The sequence below is a fragment of the Eublepharis macularius genome, chromosome 1 (assembly GCF_028583425.1).
Source record: "Eublepharis macularius isolate TG4126 chromosome 1, MPM_Emac_v1.0, whole genome shotgun sequence".
NCBI classification, from domain to species: Eukaryota; Metazoa; Chordata; class Lepidosauria; order Squamata; family Eublepharidae; genus Eublepharis; species Eublepharis macularius.
In genome coordinates this window covers 223617351-223634747 of record NC_072790.1, presented here as the reverse complement: position 1 = coordinate 223634747, position 17397 = coordinate 223617351, and the positions used below count along the sequence as shown (strand labels likewise).

The 17397-nt window shown below is 46.4% G+C and overlaps 1 protein-coding gene across 2 annotated transcripts in view; it reads right to left on the bottom strand.

Annotated features, from left to right (window-relative positions):
• Positions 1 to 7598: 7598 nt before the first annotated feature.
• SELENOI (selenoprotein I) overlaps positions 7599 to 17397 on the bottom strand; it is a 62492-nt gene continuing 52693 nt past the window's right edge. The window contains exons 8-10 of one of the 2 annotated variants that reach the window (XM_054988996.1): positions 16572 to 16752; positions 14012 to 14194; positions 7599 to 12055 (exon numbers count right to left, since the gene is read on the bottom strand). In XM_054988996.1, coding sequence (XP_054844971.1) covers positions 11927 to 12055; positions 14012 to 14194; positions 16572 to 16752 — 493 coding nt within the window. In that variant the 3' untranslated portion in view covers positions 7599 to 11926. The remainder of the gene's footprint in view (positions 12056 to 14011; positions 14195 to 16571; positions 16753 to 17397) is intronic. The other variant, XM_054989005.1, reaches the window with a different exon arrangement.

Here is a 17397-nt window from a genome sequence, read left to right as displayed (position 1 = left end):
TGTGGGGGGGAGATACTTCTTTCTTATACTTTCATACCACTTGCATTGTCATTAAAAGGGAGTGTTTCTCCGTGTGTGGGTTTGGTGGCTGAAAGCCAGGCGCCCAGAATCTTGTTTGGGCTTGAAGAGGAGGAGCAACAGGGAGTGTGGGAAGGCAAGAGAGCTGAGATCACTTCCCTGGTATGTTTGGAGACCGGCACAAGGACTGGGAGGGTCTGTTGCAGAGCAAAGGCCGCACGTGAATCCCAAGGAGGGTACTTGTCTGGGGATGGAGCTATAGATCTTATCCCTCTGGGTGCCCAGCCAGCCTAGGCCCACCCACCACCTACAGTGAACACAAGAACATTGGCCAAAAGGACCTTGGCTAGCAAGACAGCTCTGTACTCTGCTGGATGGTGAGTGCATACCTGTATAACATGCCGTGTTTCTCTTCCGTATGTCAGTTCAGGCTGCTTGTGTCCATGTTAGCTCTGTCATTTTGGGCCACTTTTACAAGTGCAGCCATTCCAACTAAACCGCTTGCAAGAACGAATTAATGTCCAATACTGTGCATGGCAGCAAAGGCACATGAGCAGCTGGCCTCAGCTGAGTGCCTACCAGCTGTGGTACCTGTTGCTGCTGGTGCACATCTAATTGGTATCTATTTCTGGCACAAATGATCCACAAATAGTTGTGGTGTTTTTGCACTGAAGTTTGAAATAATAGCTATTCAGCTTGTGTGAGTATTCAGGAGTGATAAGCATTACTGAAAAGAGTTTGGGGGTGGGTGTTGATGCTTTAGAAGGGGGGCATAACAATTTATTTATTTATTACATATATTTGTTGCATATATACTCCACTCCTCTCCCCACTGGCGACTCAAAGTGGGTTACAACATTTTCTTCGCCTCAGTTTTTTTCCTCACTACAACCCTGTGAGGTAGGATGAGCTGAGAGTTTGATTGGCCCCAAGGTCACCAAGCAAGCTTCCATGCCAGAGTGGGAATTCAAATCTGAGTCTCCTAAATCCTAGTAAAAGAGTCCAGTAGCACCTTTAAGACTAACCAACTTTATTGTAGCATAAGCTTTCGAGAACCACAGTTTTCCTCCATGCCATCTGATGAAGAGGACTGTGGTTCTCGAAAGCTTATGCTACAATAAAGTTGGTTAGTCTTAAAGGTGCTACTAGAATCTTTACTATTTTGTGACTACAGACTAACACGGCTAACTTCTCAGGCTCTAAGTCCTCGTCTACCCCAACTCTTCCCAGCTCAGCTGACCAGCCCAAAAGTCCCCCCACCCCCGGCCATGCCTCCAGGATTCTCCACACAATTTTACAGCCCTCAAAATTACAAAGGCAGACTTAAAAAGAAAAAAAAACTACTAATTTTTCCCATGACTCTTGTGTTTTCTATTAATATCCCCATCAATAACTATTAGCCAGTATGGCTGAATGGAATCTCCAAGCTCAGAGGCGGCATTTCTTGAAATGGAGCAATGATTAATAGAGGTTTAGGCCTCTCTGCCCTGCTTCTTGGGGCATCTTCTGGCCATTTTGTGAAACAGGATGCTTGCCGGACTAGATAGACCACTGACATGATGCTCTTACTATATGTCTCTCTCCACAAGACATCTCACACAGGGATGCTCAAGTGAAAGATCTTACACTTGTTCTCCCATTGTGGATACACATGCACTGCTAGGGAGACGGAGTGCAATTGAATATAAGACCACACCGAAAGTAAGTCACTTGAGCGTCCCCGTGTAAGATGTCTTGTGTAGAGAGATTCTATGTTCTTAAAAAGAAAGATGCAATTTTGTTGGGAATGAGATTTGAATAACCTGCTACAAAAATTCCACTGCAGCATGGAGGCAGCAAACCCATGCTTTCTGGGCACGGGAATTTGGAACTAAAATGGTGAAGCATGCCAATTATCTGACCCACCAGAGTTGCCAGCTGCTTGATCTCCAGTACTCCTGTAAAAGGAACTTGCCTCTTGTCAAATGTCCGTATTTTGGTTTCATGTGACCAATGTAGGACATCCTACATGGGACATCCTATCCTTCAGGCTACACAACTCTCCCAACAAAGTACAATTAAAAATAATAGTTTCCTCCTATTTACTGAAGGGAGCAATATTTTACTAGGTCTTGGATGTGTGTCAACAGTCAACAGGTGCCTGGCTGCAGACTTCCTGTTTGAATAAATACTAAGCAAAAGGGAAGGGAACAGGGAGAGGAGAAACAGCCCCTGATAAGAACAGAGGAAAGGTTTGGGCCTTGGGCCCTGTTGACCCTTAAAGACCTTGCTCTTCCCTCATCTTCACTCCTGCTTTAATGTTTTTCCCATTGTGGAAGCTACTTGTGGGATGTGTGTGTGGAAAAGGCTGGAGTTTGTGCTGATGACAGATGTGCAACCCTTTCTCTTTCAAGCCTAGAGTTACCAGCTCTAGGACAGCAAATCCATGGAGATTAGGAGCAGAGCTTGGGGAGGGTGGGGTTTGGAAAGGTATGGCACCCCAGCAGAACATAATGCCATAGAGCCCGTTAGGGTTGCCAGTCCCCTGCCAGAGGTGGGGGATCCCCCGCTCCCACCCTCTACCCCTGACCCTGCTTGTCTGCCCAGCAGGGGAGGCATGGGCCTCCTGGTGGCACGCTCCCTTGCCGCGCAGCACAATCCCAGGAGAAGTGGTGGGCTCCTGCAGGCCAGGTCAGGCCCAATTCAGGCCAGATTGGGCCATTGTGGAATGCTTCCATCCTCTGCAGCGGCCTGAATCTGGCCTGATTCGCCCCCACCCCTGCAGTGCGTGGGAGTGCATCATTGCACAGACTCAGGAGTACGTGCTTTGCGCACACATGACTGTCCACAGCTAGGGTAGGTGTCAGGTCCCCCACCTCTTGCCAAGAGGACAGGGGGACCTGGCAACCATAGACCCCACCCTCTTTGTAATCTGGAGATCAGTTGTAATTCCAGGAAACCTACAGGCCTCACCTGGAGGTTGGCAACCCTATTCCATGGCAGATAGGGTTCAGATAGGGTTGCCAGCCTGCAGGTGGGGGCTGGAGCTTCTCCTGGAATTACAACAGATCTCTAGATACAGAGTTCAGTTCCCCTGGAGAAAATGACAGCTTTGGTGGGTATACTTTATGGCCTTATACTCTGCTGCTGCTCTCTCCCCTACTGTGGACATTTTCCTTTAATATGAGACGGGCCCTCCTAGTTAAATGATTGGTCCTCTTTCTAACAACCCTGGAGCAAGTGTCTTCCAGAAACTCGCCCAGCTGCCTTCTTTATGCAAGTGGTCCTCACAGAAACCACTTCGGGGGATGGCACTGGAGTGCTGAGCAGCACAGACACAAACCACTCCTCAATAAAAGCCAATGGATGCAACCCTGGATGGTAATTCCAAAGGGGTCACTGCGTTAGTCCACAGCTGCAAAATAAAAAAGGAGGCCTGTCGGCTAACAAACGTTTACTCCAGTATAAGCTTTCATGAGTCAGAGCTCATTACCTCAACTGCATAAAGTGAGCTTTGACGCACAAAAGCCAATGCTGGAATAACTTTGTCAGTCTATAAGGCACTCAAGGATTCCCATTTTAAGAAGTAACCCACCTCCATCTCTGCCTCCTGCTTTCCGCAAAATGCTTCGTGGTTTTGCTCAGGTATGTTACCTCTGCAATTAAAAAAATGCTACTCCCCATTAGAAGGGACTGGAACCAAGGAACATATACCTCTTGGGCAAGTGGGGTTAACCTTAAGGATGCAGATTCCACTTACATGGTATCCAAACATTATTGCACACTGTGCTGTAGCAGATATTTGCAACTGGAGTGGCTTGTCTACACAGGAAAACCCAGTTGTGAGTAACTGCTGTAGTTGAACAAGAATGTAATATGCAATGACATGCAAATGCACATAATTGCACTGGACACATACTGTAGCTTTTGGTTTTGTTATCAAAGTGAAAGGAAGACTCTAAGGGAAATCAATGCCCTGCAGGGCTCAGAGGATGGCGAGAGAAGGCGATCGGTGGAGCAGTGGACGGTGTCGGAGGTATGTGCCTGGCTGAACAGCAGACCCTTGGGGGCTCATGGGGGCCCCCTGCTGGAGGCAGCAAGCAACCACGCCATCTCGGGCAAGGCACTGCTGAGGCTGACAGAGGAGACGATGGAGCGCATGGGGATAGGGCCACAGAGCCTGCGCCAGGAGCTGCTGCACGAAGTCCTGTGTCTCCGCATTCAGCAGGAAATGGAAGACCTGCTGGCTATTACAGATGCTGAAAGCTAGCATCTGCTGGCATCAAGGTGGATCCATCTGCAAGCTGACTAAAGACTCCCCTATTGGGTTCAAATTATGTGCAGTGAATGCATTTGTCAGAGTTGGAAGCAAGGCCATGCTGGATTTGAAGGGGGTGGAGGAATAAGAAAAATCTATGCCCTAACACAATGTTTTTATTTCGATGTTTATACCCCCCTTTTCTCCCCAACGGGGTCCCAAAGTAGTTCACGCTGGCATTTCCCCACTCCTGTTTTATCCTAACAAAATCTTGTATGGTAGATTAGGCTGAGGGAGTGACGGGCTCAAGGTCACCAGTTAGTTTCTGTGGCCAAGTGAGGATTCAACTCTGGGTCTCCGATATCCCAGACTGACACCTCTAGCTACCAACTCCACTCTGGCAGTCACAACCAAGCCAACAAAGCTGTAGAGAACAAAGCAAGGAAGGGGAGCGGAGAGGACGGTTACAGTGGCCCATACCTGATAAAGGCAGTCACAGAAGCAACAGAGAACAGGGAGAAGGGAGAGAGAGAGAGGAGAGAAGCGACAGGGGAGGAAGGGCAGTAGTAGCTCCCGCTGCTGAGCCCAGAGGCGGGGCCCAGCTCCACAACCAAGTTCTCCAAGCAGCTGCTTGGGCTAGAGAAAGGAGGACGATGCTGATACACTGCAGGGGCTTGGCTCATGGCTGGGTGCCAGGGGCACAGGATTGGCTGGGCACCATGTCCTGAATCTGTGCTGCCACCCACCGGATCCCAGCCTATGCAGCAGGGCTTGGCCTGGAGCACAGCTGTCACAGCACAGGCCCTGATGAGTGTACCAACAGTGGGGCCATTTTTGTTTGACCTAAATAACATCTTGAGGGTGGCAGAACGAAAAGAGCTGCATCTTTCTACTGTGAAAACAAGAAACATGCTCCAAAGTTACCAGGGAATTTAGCTTGAAGATATTAGTCATTTCTATCTCCTTGGGGGGAGGGGCGGTCCATTTTGCAGATGAAAATCAGCATGACAACAGCAGGATAGAATGAGACTCGCAGTTGTCACTCACGTGAAGCAGAAGTGGCTCTAAGCCCTGATCTTCTTCAGAACTGCCACCTACATGAAGAAGACATCCTCAAAACACAACTCTAGGACAACCTGTCATGCCGGTTTGTGCTCTTGCCCAATTCCCAAAACTTGCAAATAGGGTTTCTTCCCTCCCCCTCTTCTCACACTTTAATCCTTTGCATATAAAGACTTGGTCTCCATCTACGGGTGTTAAAATTGACAGTACAGACTGCAGGATGGCGGGGGGGGGGGGCAGACATGTTTTTAAAGCTTCCCTACGTAAAAGCACCCTCCCACCCCTTACAAGGCTTAGCCTAGCTGTTTGCATGCGATGCTAGTTTTCCACTTACAGAGGATTATTATTGGAGGGGAGCTTTAGAAAAAAATGTAAATAATCCACCACCAGATATCTGAAATGGTCCATTCTACCTCCTCACCGCTCTGCTTCCTCATTACCAGGCATGTCCAGACCAGGCAGAAACTGCACATTACTCAACTGTGGCTGCTTCCAGTTTCACTGGCTGATGACGATGCCCTTGGTTCCCCCCCCCCATACATCCATGCTTTTATATGCCATTTGTGTTAAGCTGCTTCTTGCCCTCCTGTGCCAGGGTGGGATTTCTGACGGGCAGGGCTCTCTATTGTTTTACCTTCTTCTCACACAGAGTGAAAGAAGAATGTCTGCAGCTAAAAAAGCACAGCTCTGGGGGCAGCTGTGCACATGTGCCAGTTGTAGAGCCAAGCACTGATGTAATGCAAGAATTTAAGGACTATGGTGAGAGAGAGAAAATGGAAGCTGCTGCTGGACGCCAGAGCTCATCTAATGATGCTTCCGTTACTGGAACGCTTGGATTTCCGCAAAGAAGGGAGATTTCTCTGCATGCTGGGAGGAAGCGATTCATCCTTCTGCTACAATAAAATGGGTTTTGATGACTTGGAAAACATGCCATCCCTGTTTGAGCTTTGATGCATCGTTCTGTAGGACTTTTATAGGGAACAGCAGACCTCTCAGCAGCTTTCAACACACCATCAGTCATGGTATCCTTCTGGGCCATCTTTCTGAGCTTGGATTCTTTTTGCTGCACAATTCTGCAGTGGTTGTGGTCGTACCTGGAAGGCAGGTTTCAGAAGGTGGTGCTGGTGCTCCTTGCTCTGTGGGTGTGTAAATGTCAGTATCTAGCCCTTTCCATTCCAGAGATAAGGGGCTCAAAAAAGGTAAGAACTGGCTTAAAAATGAATAATTCAGAACCTAATTAATTGCAGCAAGAAATCATGATGTTATTGCATTGTAGCGGTCCAGCAATTGCCAATTTAAAGCTCTCCAGTGACACGGGGAGATGGTTGCCACAGAGGCCGAGGCAAGAAAAGGGGTCCCAGTATGGGCAGTTCTTTCAAAGATGTGAACCTTCTGCTCCCTACAGTCTGCCAGGATGCTTTGACTGTGGGTCATTCAAAAAAGATTATTTCAAACTAGTTTGGGGGAAGATTGCGGCAAAGCAGGAGAAAATCCAAAGGGGTTTTAGGGATGACATTATAGACAGGATGCTTCCCTCCCCCACATATTCCAGTTTGGATGCCAAGCCAGAGCAAGACCTCCACGTGGAATTCACCATGGTGTGCTTTCAAGATCCCTAAATCATTTTTAAACCATGTTGCAAAGGAAGGTGCTAAGAGTGACTTCAATTGCAATGAAATAATCTGGAATGTCTTCATTCACACCATGTGTATAGTTCTCCAGTCTTTCCTGTTCCCACCTAGGCATGACTGCATGTAAAGGAAAAAAAATTCCCAGTCATCATTTACACTTCTAAAGGATATTTACAGGAGCACTTTCTCCTGTAAACTCCTTAGCAGGGTTTAGTACTGCTAAGCATGCACAATTGGCTAATCTAAATTAAGTGTCTTGAAGGAACAGCTACAGTCGTCAAAGGCCACTATTGGGCATGACATGTTACCGAGATGGAGCATGACAGAATAAAGAATTCTTAACTAGAGGTCTGCAGCCAAAAAAGCTATTGGAGTCATTGGAAACCAATGTGCTATTCGGCTGCAAACTTCTTGTTCACCCCTCACACTCCGAGCCAGAAGCAGCCTATATATTCCCTAACTAGTCCAAGGGCCTGTGTATATGTTCCCAAACATCATCTGCTTCTAGAAACTCAACCAGCTCTCAACAGTCTCCTTCCTCCTCTAGAGCTATAGCTCCTCTAGAGCTATAGAGCTACATAGCTTTAACCCTCAAAAACAGTTTTCTTACTTGTAAGAATTCAACAGAAACATCTTCAGAAGCCAGTAAAAAAGCTTGGAAAATTTTTTTATTGAAGTTTATTTCCATAGTAGGTTGGGTTTTTTTAATACAATAAATATTTACCAATAATAGCATTTCATGGATCAGAATTCAAATCCATCGCAAGACAGTCAAAGCTCCCAATAATGTATGTATAAGTCAGATATGACTCCAGACCAAGTGTGGAGTGCTGGGAGGTCCACCCTGCCCCGCCCCACTGTGACAAGGTACATTTTCCTATAGCTATTTTCTTCCAGTAATAATAGTCTATACAATTAGTTTGCATGGATGCAGTCAGTCCAGGTCAGAGCCTGGTGAACTGAACATATTGCAAAATACAAATCAGAGAATCCCTTGCCTTAGAACTGTGGTAAGCCCTTCCAGGCAGACAGACGAAAAGACCAAGGCATCATCTGGAGGGCCAAACTCTTAAAGGGACCCAGTTTTACATTCCCCCCAAGGAGGGGGGGAGGCATGAGCCAGATTTGGCCCTCCCAAGTATGCTGTGTTGGAAAACGGGCCCACCTTTCAGACAATGGCCTGCCAATTAGCTTTTCCAAAATGCCAAGATCAAGGAAAAGCAAGGCAAGTTCAGAATTTATGCACGGTTCATTTGTAATAGAGCTGCCACCCCTGTTTCCTAATGGGGCCCACTCTGAATGCAAGCAAAATAAGGAGCCTTTCATGTGCAGAAAAAAGACAGGCCACAGACCCTTGCCAGAGCATGGAGAACCTCTTTACATTTATATATACAGCTTTAGACAGAGGCCTAATTTAGCCTTTTGCCAGAGAGGCAAAGCCATGGCCTGAAATGCCTGCATTTCCAGATGGGCCTGCAGTAGAAAACATGCCTCCAAGTCCCAGAATATGGTAGCAGAGTTGCTGCTAAGCCTGGGACAGGTGGGGTGGAAATAAACCTATATAAGCAGGACCTCTCTCAGAAATCCCCATCACAGAACTCTACCTCTTATGATTGCTTTTCAAAGCAAAAAAGAAAAGAGTTCTTTCAAGGCTATGGCTTACACACACACCCACACTGCCCAACCAACATTGCTGGAACAAGCAAAGGTTGTACAGACACCATTGTCCAGGGCATTCTACTGAGATCTAAACTAGAAATAGCCAACAGGTCCTCACGAGGTACAGACCAACCCCAAATTATTAGCAGCCACTCTGAAAATGAGTACACCCTCAAAGTTGGTACCAAGTAGAAGCAACCAGGTTTGTATGCCAATGAACCATAAGTCTGCTAGCCATTAGTTATCCACTTCCAATCTAAGTTTCCTAGCCATTTGTTATCCACTTCCAATCCATCTGACTCTCACCTCCACAGCAGAAGTGGATTCTGCATTCTGCTGGAGCCTTCTGGACTCGGCCGATTCCTTCTCTCCCCCTCGTAAGAACTCATTAAGCAACTGTGAAAGCAGATCTTCCCTTCACAGGAGCGCTTGCCTGGACCAAGCTCTGCCTCCATAGTTTGGATCCTGCAGAATGCAAATGTGGCATCTGCCCTGTGGCAGGTCTCTGTCCACAGACCACAGAAGAACCCTGCTGAGCAACTCCTTAGAAGTCAAAGCAGCTATTGAGGAGGAGCCATGAGTCAAACCACAACAAGCAAAGCAGCAAGATGGCGCAGTCACTTCAAGCGGTGAAAAAAGAGAATTCCAGGGTGAGCAAAATGACTGCCTCTGTCTCACTAATGGAAAGAACGTGCCACTTATTCACAGAGGGAATCCAGCAAGCACAGAGGACTCAGAACAACTTTCAGGCTTTTACAAATTCCTCTGGGATGCAGGGGAGAGGCAAAACACACAGTCACCCCTGCAGTACACATAATACCTTTAAGAATACTTGCGCACACAAAAAGGTGCTACAAACACAAAAGACAAAAAATTGGTGCATTTGATTCCCACTAAATTTGCAATAATGCTTCCAATGTTATCAAAATTAAGACCAAACCAGCACAAATTAAATCCGTTTCCCCTATTTTCACAGCAGAAGATGCTATCCTTGCACCTTTAAATTGGACGGTAAGTTTAAAAAAAAAATTAAGACAACTGACTTCTTCCTCAACTTGAGGCAAGTCATTTAAGGCACCAATTTCCTTATTATTGAGAAGCTAAGACAGACAGACAGGAAAGTAGAACCAGGTTTTTAGACAGAAAGAGACAGACAAGCAATCTGCCTTGGAAGAAGCCTGTAACACAAACGCAGAAACACCGTGAAGGGGAAGTTGTCCTGGCACACTGGTGGGCATGCACAACTAAGCATCGATGATTCCAAATATACTTCCACCAGGCAGGGTCGATATGTACTGCATCGTATCAATGAGTCAGAGTTTTGCATGCAGGTGACATACTTTCACCCTGCTAAAACCTTTGGCTTCTGCAAAAGGCCATTCTTCTATCCAAAGGATTTTTACATGCAGGACATTGCAGGACATTGTCATAGAACCCCCAGTTTGAAGAGCCCGGCACCAAGAGAAAGAGAAAGGGAACCAAGCATTCCTGCAATGGTTCTATGCACAAATGCACACAAAACTTAAGCTCTTTGCTCTGATTCAGCAGCCTCCAGAGCCAGAAAATAAGGCTCTGTAAGATTTTAAGTTTGTGTTATATTTTTCAAGGTGCAGTTTACAACTTGTTACGGTATTTGATTCCACATGTTACAACATCAGCTATTCAAGCACATCCTAATTCCCCTTGTGTACCCTTCCTTCCTGTGCAAAGTAATTTAATGAAAAGGGGGGAAGGAGGCCCCCTTCCCCACCACAGTTCAACATTCATCAAACAAGCACAATCAGAATTTTTGTTTCGTCATCCATGCCCCCACCTCAGGTTTCTTTTCCTGCTGCTTTTTGCAATTTGTACCAGTAATTATCAGAATCTGCTCTTCTCTTGCACATTAAACATTTACAAACAGAATCTGCGGTCAAACTTAATTTTAAAAATATATATACACACAGAAAAAAGTGAGCTAAGAACTGGAACCTGGATTTTACAATGCTCACACATCTTGCTTGACATAATGATTCAAGTTTACAAAAAAAGGGGGGGAAAGTTAAATAGTAATTTCACAATTGAGATTTTTTTTTCCTACAGAAATACACATCTCACCCACAAGAGGGATATTCCAAGCGGGATTTGCCTGCCTCACGTTTCATAACATGAAACTTTTACCCTGCTGTAAATTACATATGAACGTCCTCTGCTGCGCTCCATTTCTTCCGGGTGCAGCCTTTCCAACAAAGTTGGGTTTAGGCGGCACTCTTCATACAAGCACAAAAATAAAAAGTTTTCTTCATTAAATAAAGAAACATACAGAAGAGGGGGAAAAATCAGCACTTGAATCTTCACCACCACTCAGTTTTAAACAGGATTAAGAATGGTTGGCCACAACATTGCCAGTTGGAGAAACAGAAACAAGCCACATGGTTAGAAAGGTCTAACTAAAGATGGGTTATAAAATGACCTTTTCCCCCCACACACCCCACCCCCCCAAGAAAAGAAAAAGCAAATTCTCTTCTCCCCATACTAAAACAGTATAGTGTTAGGAAGGTGTGCATACGTACACTTACGTGCCTGCCAAAGGAGCCTTGGAAATATCCTCACACAATATTGTAGCTGCAAGTGTACACATTATCACGAGAAATTAACACCATACACCACAAACAAAAACCTTGAAATAAACATAATGTATGAGGGTCTGACCATTTCACTTTGAGCTCCAAGCGTGGCTACTGGCACGTGGTGGGATGATGACCCCTCTAGACACACTTGAGTTTACAGCATCTGCAGTGTCAATATCTGCAGGGCCAAAATGGTGGTAGGCAGAGGGGAGAATGGAGTATGGGGGAACATTTTACGTGTTAGTCATGCTTCAACCAAATGACTTTCATCAAGCCTCTTTTACTACAGATTTTCTACAAAAGCCCCTTGCACGACTTAATCTGTGGCAGGAGATGTGGAGCAGTCCACCACTTCATCCTTTCATTCTGAGAGGCCACGTTCTCAGGGCAGCCCACGGATGTTCTGTGGCAGTCTTGTGGCTCCAGAGACACTGCCAGTGCCTGGCTCTTGGTTTCGGATTTTTCAAGGGTTCTGAATGGCACTTCCCCCATGCCTGGTCTTGACGATTCCTTGGGCACGTTCCGTTGGTCTACCCCATGATCGCAACTGTGAAGTTTCTTCCCATTCATGTGGCATGATGGAGGGGGCAGGGAAAGAACAGTCTCCACTGCCAGTCTCTGGAATTCTCTGCCCCTTCCCATGACCTTCCAAACTGGGTCAATTCAGTTCCATGGTGATGGCTGAAGTGTATTTACATAGGCTGCTGACTTTACAGCGCCTCTGCAGAGTGCAGGCTGACTTTCTCCTCTTCCGCTGCCTCCTCCACGGCTAGTCAATCGGAGTTGGGCTTCCGTAAAGAGAAGGGCCGAATGTTGAAGTGCTTGCTCAGCTGGCTCACCTGGGGAGGGGGCGGGGGGAAGAGCAAATACAAAGGATGCTTTAAGCTTGACAGCAGGGCAGATGCGTTACTCTCCCTTCCTCTGTATAGCAAGCTGTCTTCCTCTCCTCCATCAGGCTCTTTATCATGGGCAGCATTTTTCCTTGCCTGCTTACTTGCCCTTCTGCTGCCAACTGAATCTCCATCTATTTGTCAACAGCTGAAGTCATGAACAGAAGAAACTGGGTAAAGGTCCCTTTTCCAAGGAACAACAACCTATACACTCCCTTGCCCATAACGCAAAGGAATATGGGCACATTCCGCAGGGGGTGGCCGTTTAATGTGCGGCTGCAAGCACACAGAGGAGACTTGGTGGCTCCTTACAGACTAAAAGATTGATGGTGGTAGAAGCTTTTATCTGCCAGAACTTGCATGATTCAGATGGACAAAGTGGCCATGTAGCCTGAACACAAAGAGAAGGGGGGTGGAATAAGATGAACCTCATGGATTCGGTCTGCTAACAATGGCGATTTCCTCTGGCACAATGGGCCTTAAGCTAATGTAGGAGGCCTGGATCTGCATGATCCATTCTGGTGCTCCCCCCCTCAACAAACAGGGTCACACTGTGCATTATAACTGAATATTGCAAAGGAATACCACATCCAAGCAACTTGGGTATCTTGGCAAACCACCACTGGTGCTGAACAGGCACTAGAAGATGAATAATATACACACACCAACTAAAGAACCAATATGGAAGAAGGAAGGGGTGATACTTTCATTCTCAGCAGCACAAGGAAGAAAAGCAGGCAGTCATTTCATCCCAACTGGAGCAATTTGAGCAAATCACAGTAAAAGCAGTACTAGTATGTCTGCTAGAGAACCCCCAACCTGCAACACAGTGCACTAGCAACAGAAACAGCTGCCTACAATACCCACCCACTCAAGAGATCGACATACATGGACTCAGAACTCTGGTCCATATAGGCCAGTACATTCTGCTCCAGATCACCATGGTCTCAGGAAGAGGAAGGGTCTTTTGTAGGCGTGTTAACAGCCATCTGCACATAAAGAATGTTTATCACTTGAGCTACAACAGCCCATCCCAAGGTTCTTTCCTTCCTTGGTCCCAGGAAAGATGATGTAAGAGAGACAGAATGGTGGCATTTCTGTATTTCTTTGCGATGAGAGGGCGTTGTCTATTTTGTCTCCTTCCTACCCCTGCCAATCAAAAATGTGAGGTGCACATTGGCTGTTCTTGGCTTTTGACTTAAAAATCTTGAAATCCTTTTCAAAACCCAACTCAGCAACTAAACTTTACATAATTCAAGGCTATTTTGATTCTGGTGTGTTACAACAGGAAGTGAAATAAAGAACTGTGCCATTTCCCAACACCAAGCTACAGGTTTTGCTAAGATTTGAGTTCAATAACACCTTCGAGACCTACAAGATTTTCAGGGTACACGCGTGCAAGAGTCAAAGCTCCCTTTTGTCAGCTCACATTGTTCATGGCAAGAAGCTACTTGTGGTTGTGAAGGGGCCACAGCCCAGTAGCAGAGCACCTGCTCTGCAGGTTCAGTCCCAGGTAGTAGGTGATGTGAAAGACCATACGACAAACTAGACAATGCTAACCTTGACAGACCTAATGATCTGACTCTGCATAAGGTGGCTTCATGTGCTGCTTTGCTCCAAAGACATCTGCATAGCAGCACAGACAGCAAGCAGCAATTTAAGGTGCTTCAAAAGCAGGGAATCGCCTGTAAGTAGGCTAAGGATATGGGTTAAAACACAACAGACTTGATGCCCTTGTCTCTGCCATCCTGCCTCTCTCAGATGCTCTCTGTAGAGGGCTGCTGTTTAGAAACAGCTGAGATCAAATGTAAGAAAAGCTGGAGACTGTGCTGAAGCCTCTGGCTACTTGCCATGGGGGCAAGAAACTCTGGTAGGCTGCTGGGTGCTCAGTGAAAACAAGCTTACCACACCGACTCCGTAGTGGATGTGTGCCAAGGTGATGATGCCAGTGAGCAAGTAGAGGAGGAGAGTTTCGTAGCGCTGTACTAGCCCTGACATTATGACCAGGAGGGCAAGGGCAAGTGGCAGGAGCATCCAGTTGAGAGGCTGGCACCGGGTGCTGCTCATCTGGCAGACTATCAGCCGACACTAGAAAGGATGAAAGAGAAAATTAAAAGGTGATCCAGCACAACACAGCATAAGGGCACCAGGCACCGTGTTAATCACACAAAATGGCAAGGATCCCAAGGATTAAAACACCAAAGGAATAAAATTCTGAGATTAAGATAGGTAGATTTGTACGCACTGGTGTATGTTGCGTAGCCTTGTTTTCAACATCCGGAAGGGCAAGCAGCTCAGTAGCAGGACTCATGCTTTGCATGAGTACCAAATTCAGTCTTGGGCATCTCCTGACAGTCTACAGGTGTTGGAAAAAATTTCTCTGCCTGAGACCCTGTGCAGCCACTGCCAGTATAACAACGAACCAAGAGGTCTGATCTTGGCACAAGGCAGTTTCACATGTTCAACAATCAGATATTCAAGTAATTTCGATTCTCTCTAATTACGGAAGTGCAAGATGACCAGGAACGTGAAACTTCCTTGATGCGACAAACCAAACTGGGCTCCACAGATCCAGCATCTCATTTCCAACAGAGACCAAATTCGTCCAGCAAGCCCACAAGCAGGGCATGATTACAAACAGTCATCTCTTTATATTGTCGCAGGCTTTCACGGCCGGAGAACGATGGTTGTTGTGGATTTTCCGGGCTGTATCGCCGTGGTCTTGGCATTGTAGTTCCTGATGTTTCGCCAGCAGCTGTGACTGGCATCTTCAGAGGTGTAGCACTGAAAGACACAGTGACACTGAGACACAGAGATCTCTGTCTTTCAGTGCTACACCTTTGAAGATGCCAGTCACAGCTGCTGGCGAAACGTCAGGAACTACAATGCCAAGACCACGGCGATACAGCCCGGAAAATCCACAACAACCAGTCATCTCTTTGTTTGCTCCTCATCACCTGGTACTCAGAGGAGTGCTGCTTCTAAATATGAAGGTTCCACATAGCTATTATGGCTCCTAACTGACTGACCTGTCCTCCATAAATTTGACCAATCTCCCCTTTTTTAGAAAATGCAACTCACAGAGCTGGAAAACGGTAATGATGGGAAAGACAACTGTAAGCTCAGTGGTACAGCACCTGCACTGCAAGCAAAAGGCCCTGGATTGAAATGGGTACATGAACACAAAGCTTATACTGAACCAAACCACTGGTCTTATCTAGGTCAGTACAGTCTACTCAGACTGGCAGGGTCTCGTCAGGGTCTCAGGATGAGATCTTGCATATCACCCACTACCTGCTCCCTTTTGATGGAGAACCCAGAGGTTGAACCTGTGACCTTCTGCATGCAAAACAGGTGCTCTGCCACTGAGCCACAGTGCAATCCCTCATTTGTATTTATTTTATTCATTTATGTCATTTGTAGTCCGCCTTTCTCCCTAAGACTCAAGGTGGATTACACAGTGTGAGATTAGTAGAGTCAATATCAAGAACATTTCCATAAACGATGCCATACGGTAAATAGATACAAATTCACAAAGATATAGTGTGAGCAGGAATCCAATACAACGTAGTGGTGAAGTCTATGATTCCTAACTCATTAGCGAAACATCTGAGACCTCCTCCCTACAATACGTGCCTCCTGTCAAAAGTATGAGGTAGTAGGCAACATGAAAGACGTCTGTCTGAAACCCTGGCCCAACACAAGACTGTCTTTGACAGATCAGTGGTCTGACCATACAAGACAGCTTCACGTGTGGAATCCCAGCTACCTCTCACCAGAAGCCCTACTCAGCCTGCTCTGGGAATCTGAGCTTCCACGGAGAGTCACCCCATGCATTCTTGATGTTGCTCTGTAACCTTAAATAATAGTAATATTGAATTTATATACCGCCCTTCAGGATGACTTAATATGCACTCAAGAGTCGTTTACAAAGTATGTTATTATTATCCCACAACAACAATCACCCTGTGAGGTGGGTGGGGCTGAGAGAGCTCCTAGAAGCTGTGACTGACCCAAGGTCACCAAGCCGGCTTCAAGGGGAGGAGTGGGGAATCAAACCCGGTTCTGCAGATTAGAGTCTCAGCACTCTTAACCACTATACCAAACTGGCTCTCATTCCTTAAAGAGATGAAAACTTCCAATTCTCAGTGCTGACTCTTCTTTAAGTAGCTTGATTCTAGGTTCATACATGAATCCCCCCAGCACGTGAACATATATGTGCAGGCATGAATACACATGGCCCTTGGACACAGAAGTGATAGCTGTGTAGGAAATTCATAACTTGTACAGTGTTCCATTTCATCACCTTTAGGCTGGGCTTTACTCTGCCCTGGAATTCAGGCTTTTCCTTCTTGCCCCACAACTTGACTTGGACAGCTAACCAAGGCACCTGTCCTACATCGCTGAATGTTACTCGCCTCTGTGTGTTGGTTTTAAAGCCTGTGGGGTAGGGGGGAGGATTTACCGAAATATTAGCAAACGCTGTCCCGACCATGAAGTAAAAGAGGCGGGGGTGGGTCTCGAGGATGTCCGACGGTGACTGGAAGATCCAAACGGTGCACAAGACGAACAGCAGCACGGGCGACAGAAAAGGCAGCATCGCTTCATAGATGGAGTCATGCTTCAATGTGTTGCTTGAGTAGCCTCTGAAGGCAGGAAGCAGTGGAAACATTAGCAAATGGAGAACATTTAGCACTAGCGAGAAGCAACAATTTGAGGGCATTTTAAAGGCCGCTGGGGAATGCAGCATCTGGAGATGAGAAATTCAGAGGCCCTTGCTCATACTTCTTGTGTACTCCTATTCAACAATGAGATACCAAGCTTTCGGAGGAAAAGTTGGCAAGGATGAAGAGCAGGGTCTTTTTTTAGTGGTGGTGCCCTCCTCTGTGCCATTGTTACCAAGGAGGGACTACCATGCCCTTTGGCTTGTAGTTTTAGAAAGACGGTGTTTTCAGAAGGCTTTGGGGAAAAGATGATTTGCTTTTTAATGGGGGCTGTTTAAAACAACAAAATAGCTGGGTTTTGATATTTTACTGCTGAAAGGTAAGATGCTGCATGATTTGACTGTTTTCATGGGCTGGTATTATAAGTTGCCTTAAAGGACCAAGTCGTATTATTTAAAATTGAAATGATAAAAAAATGCAGCACGCCTTTCCTTTCTACTCCACCTCAATCAGGTGTCTGCCAGAAAACAGCAGAATCCCACATCGCCAGGCAGGGATGGAAGCACTATCCCACAGAGGAGCCAATGCCTCTCCCCAGGCATTGCCAGGCTCAGAACAGGGAAACGG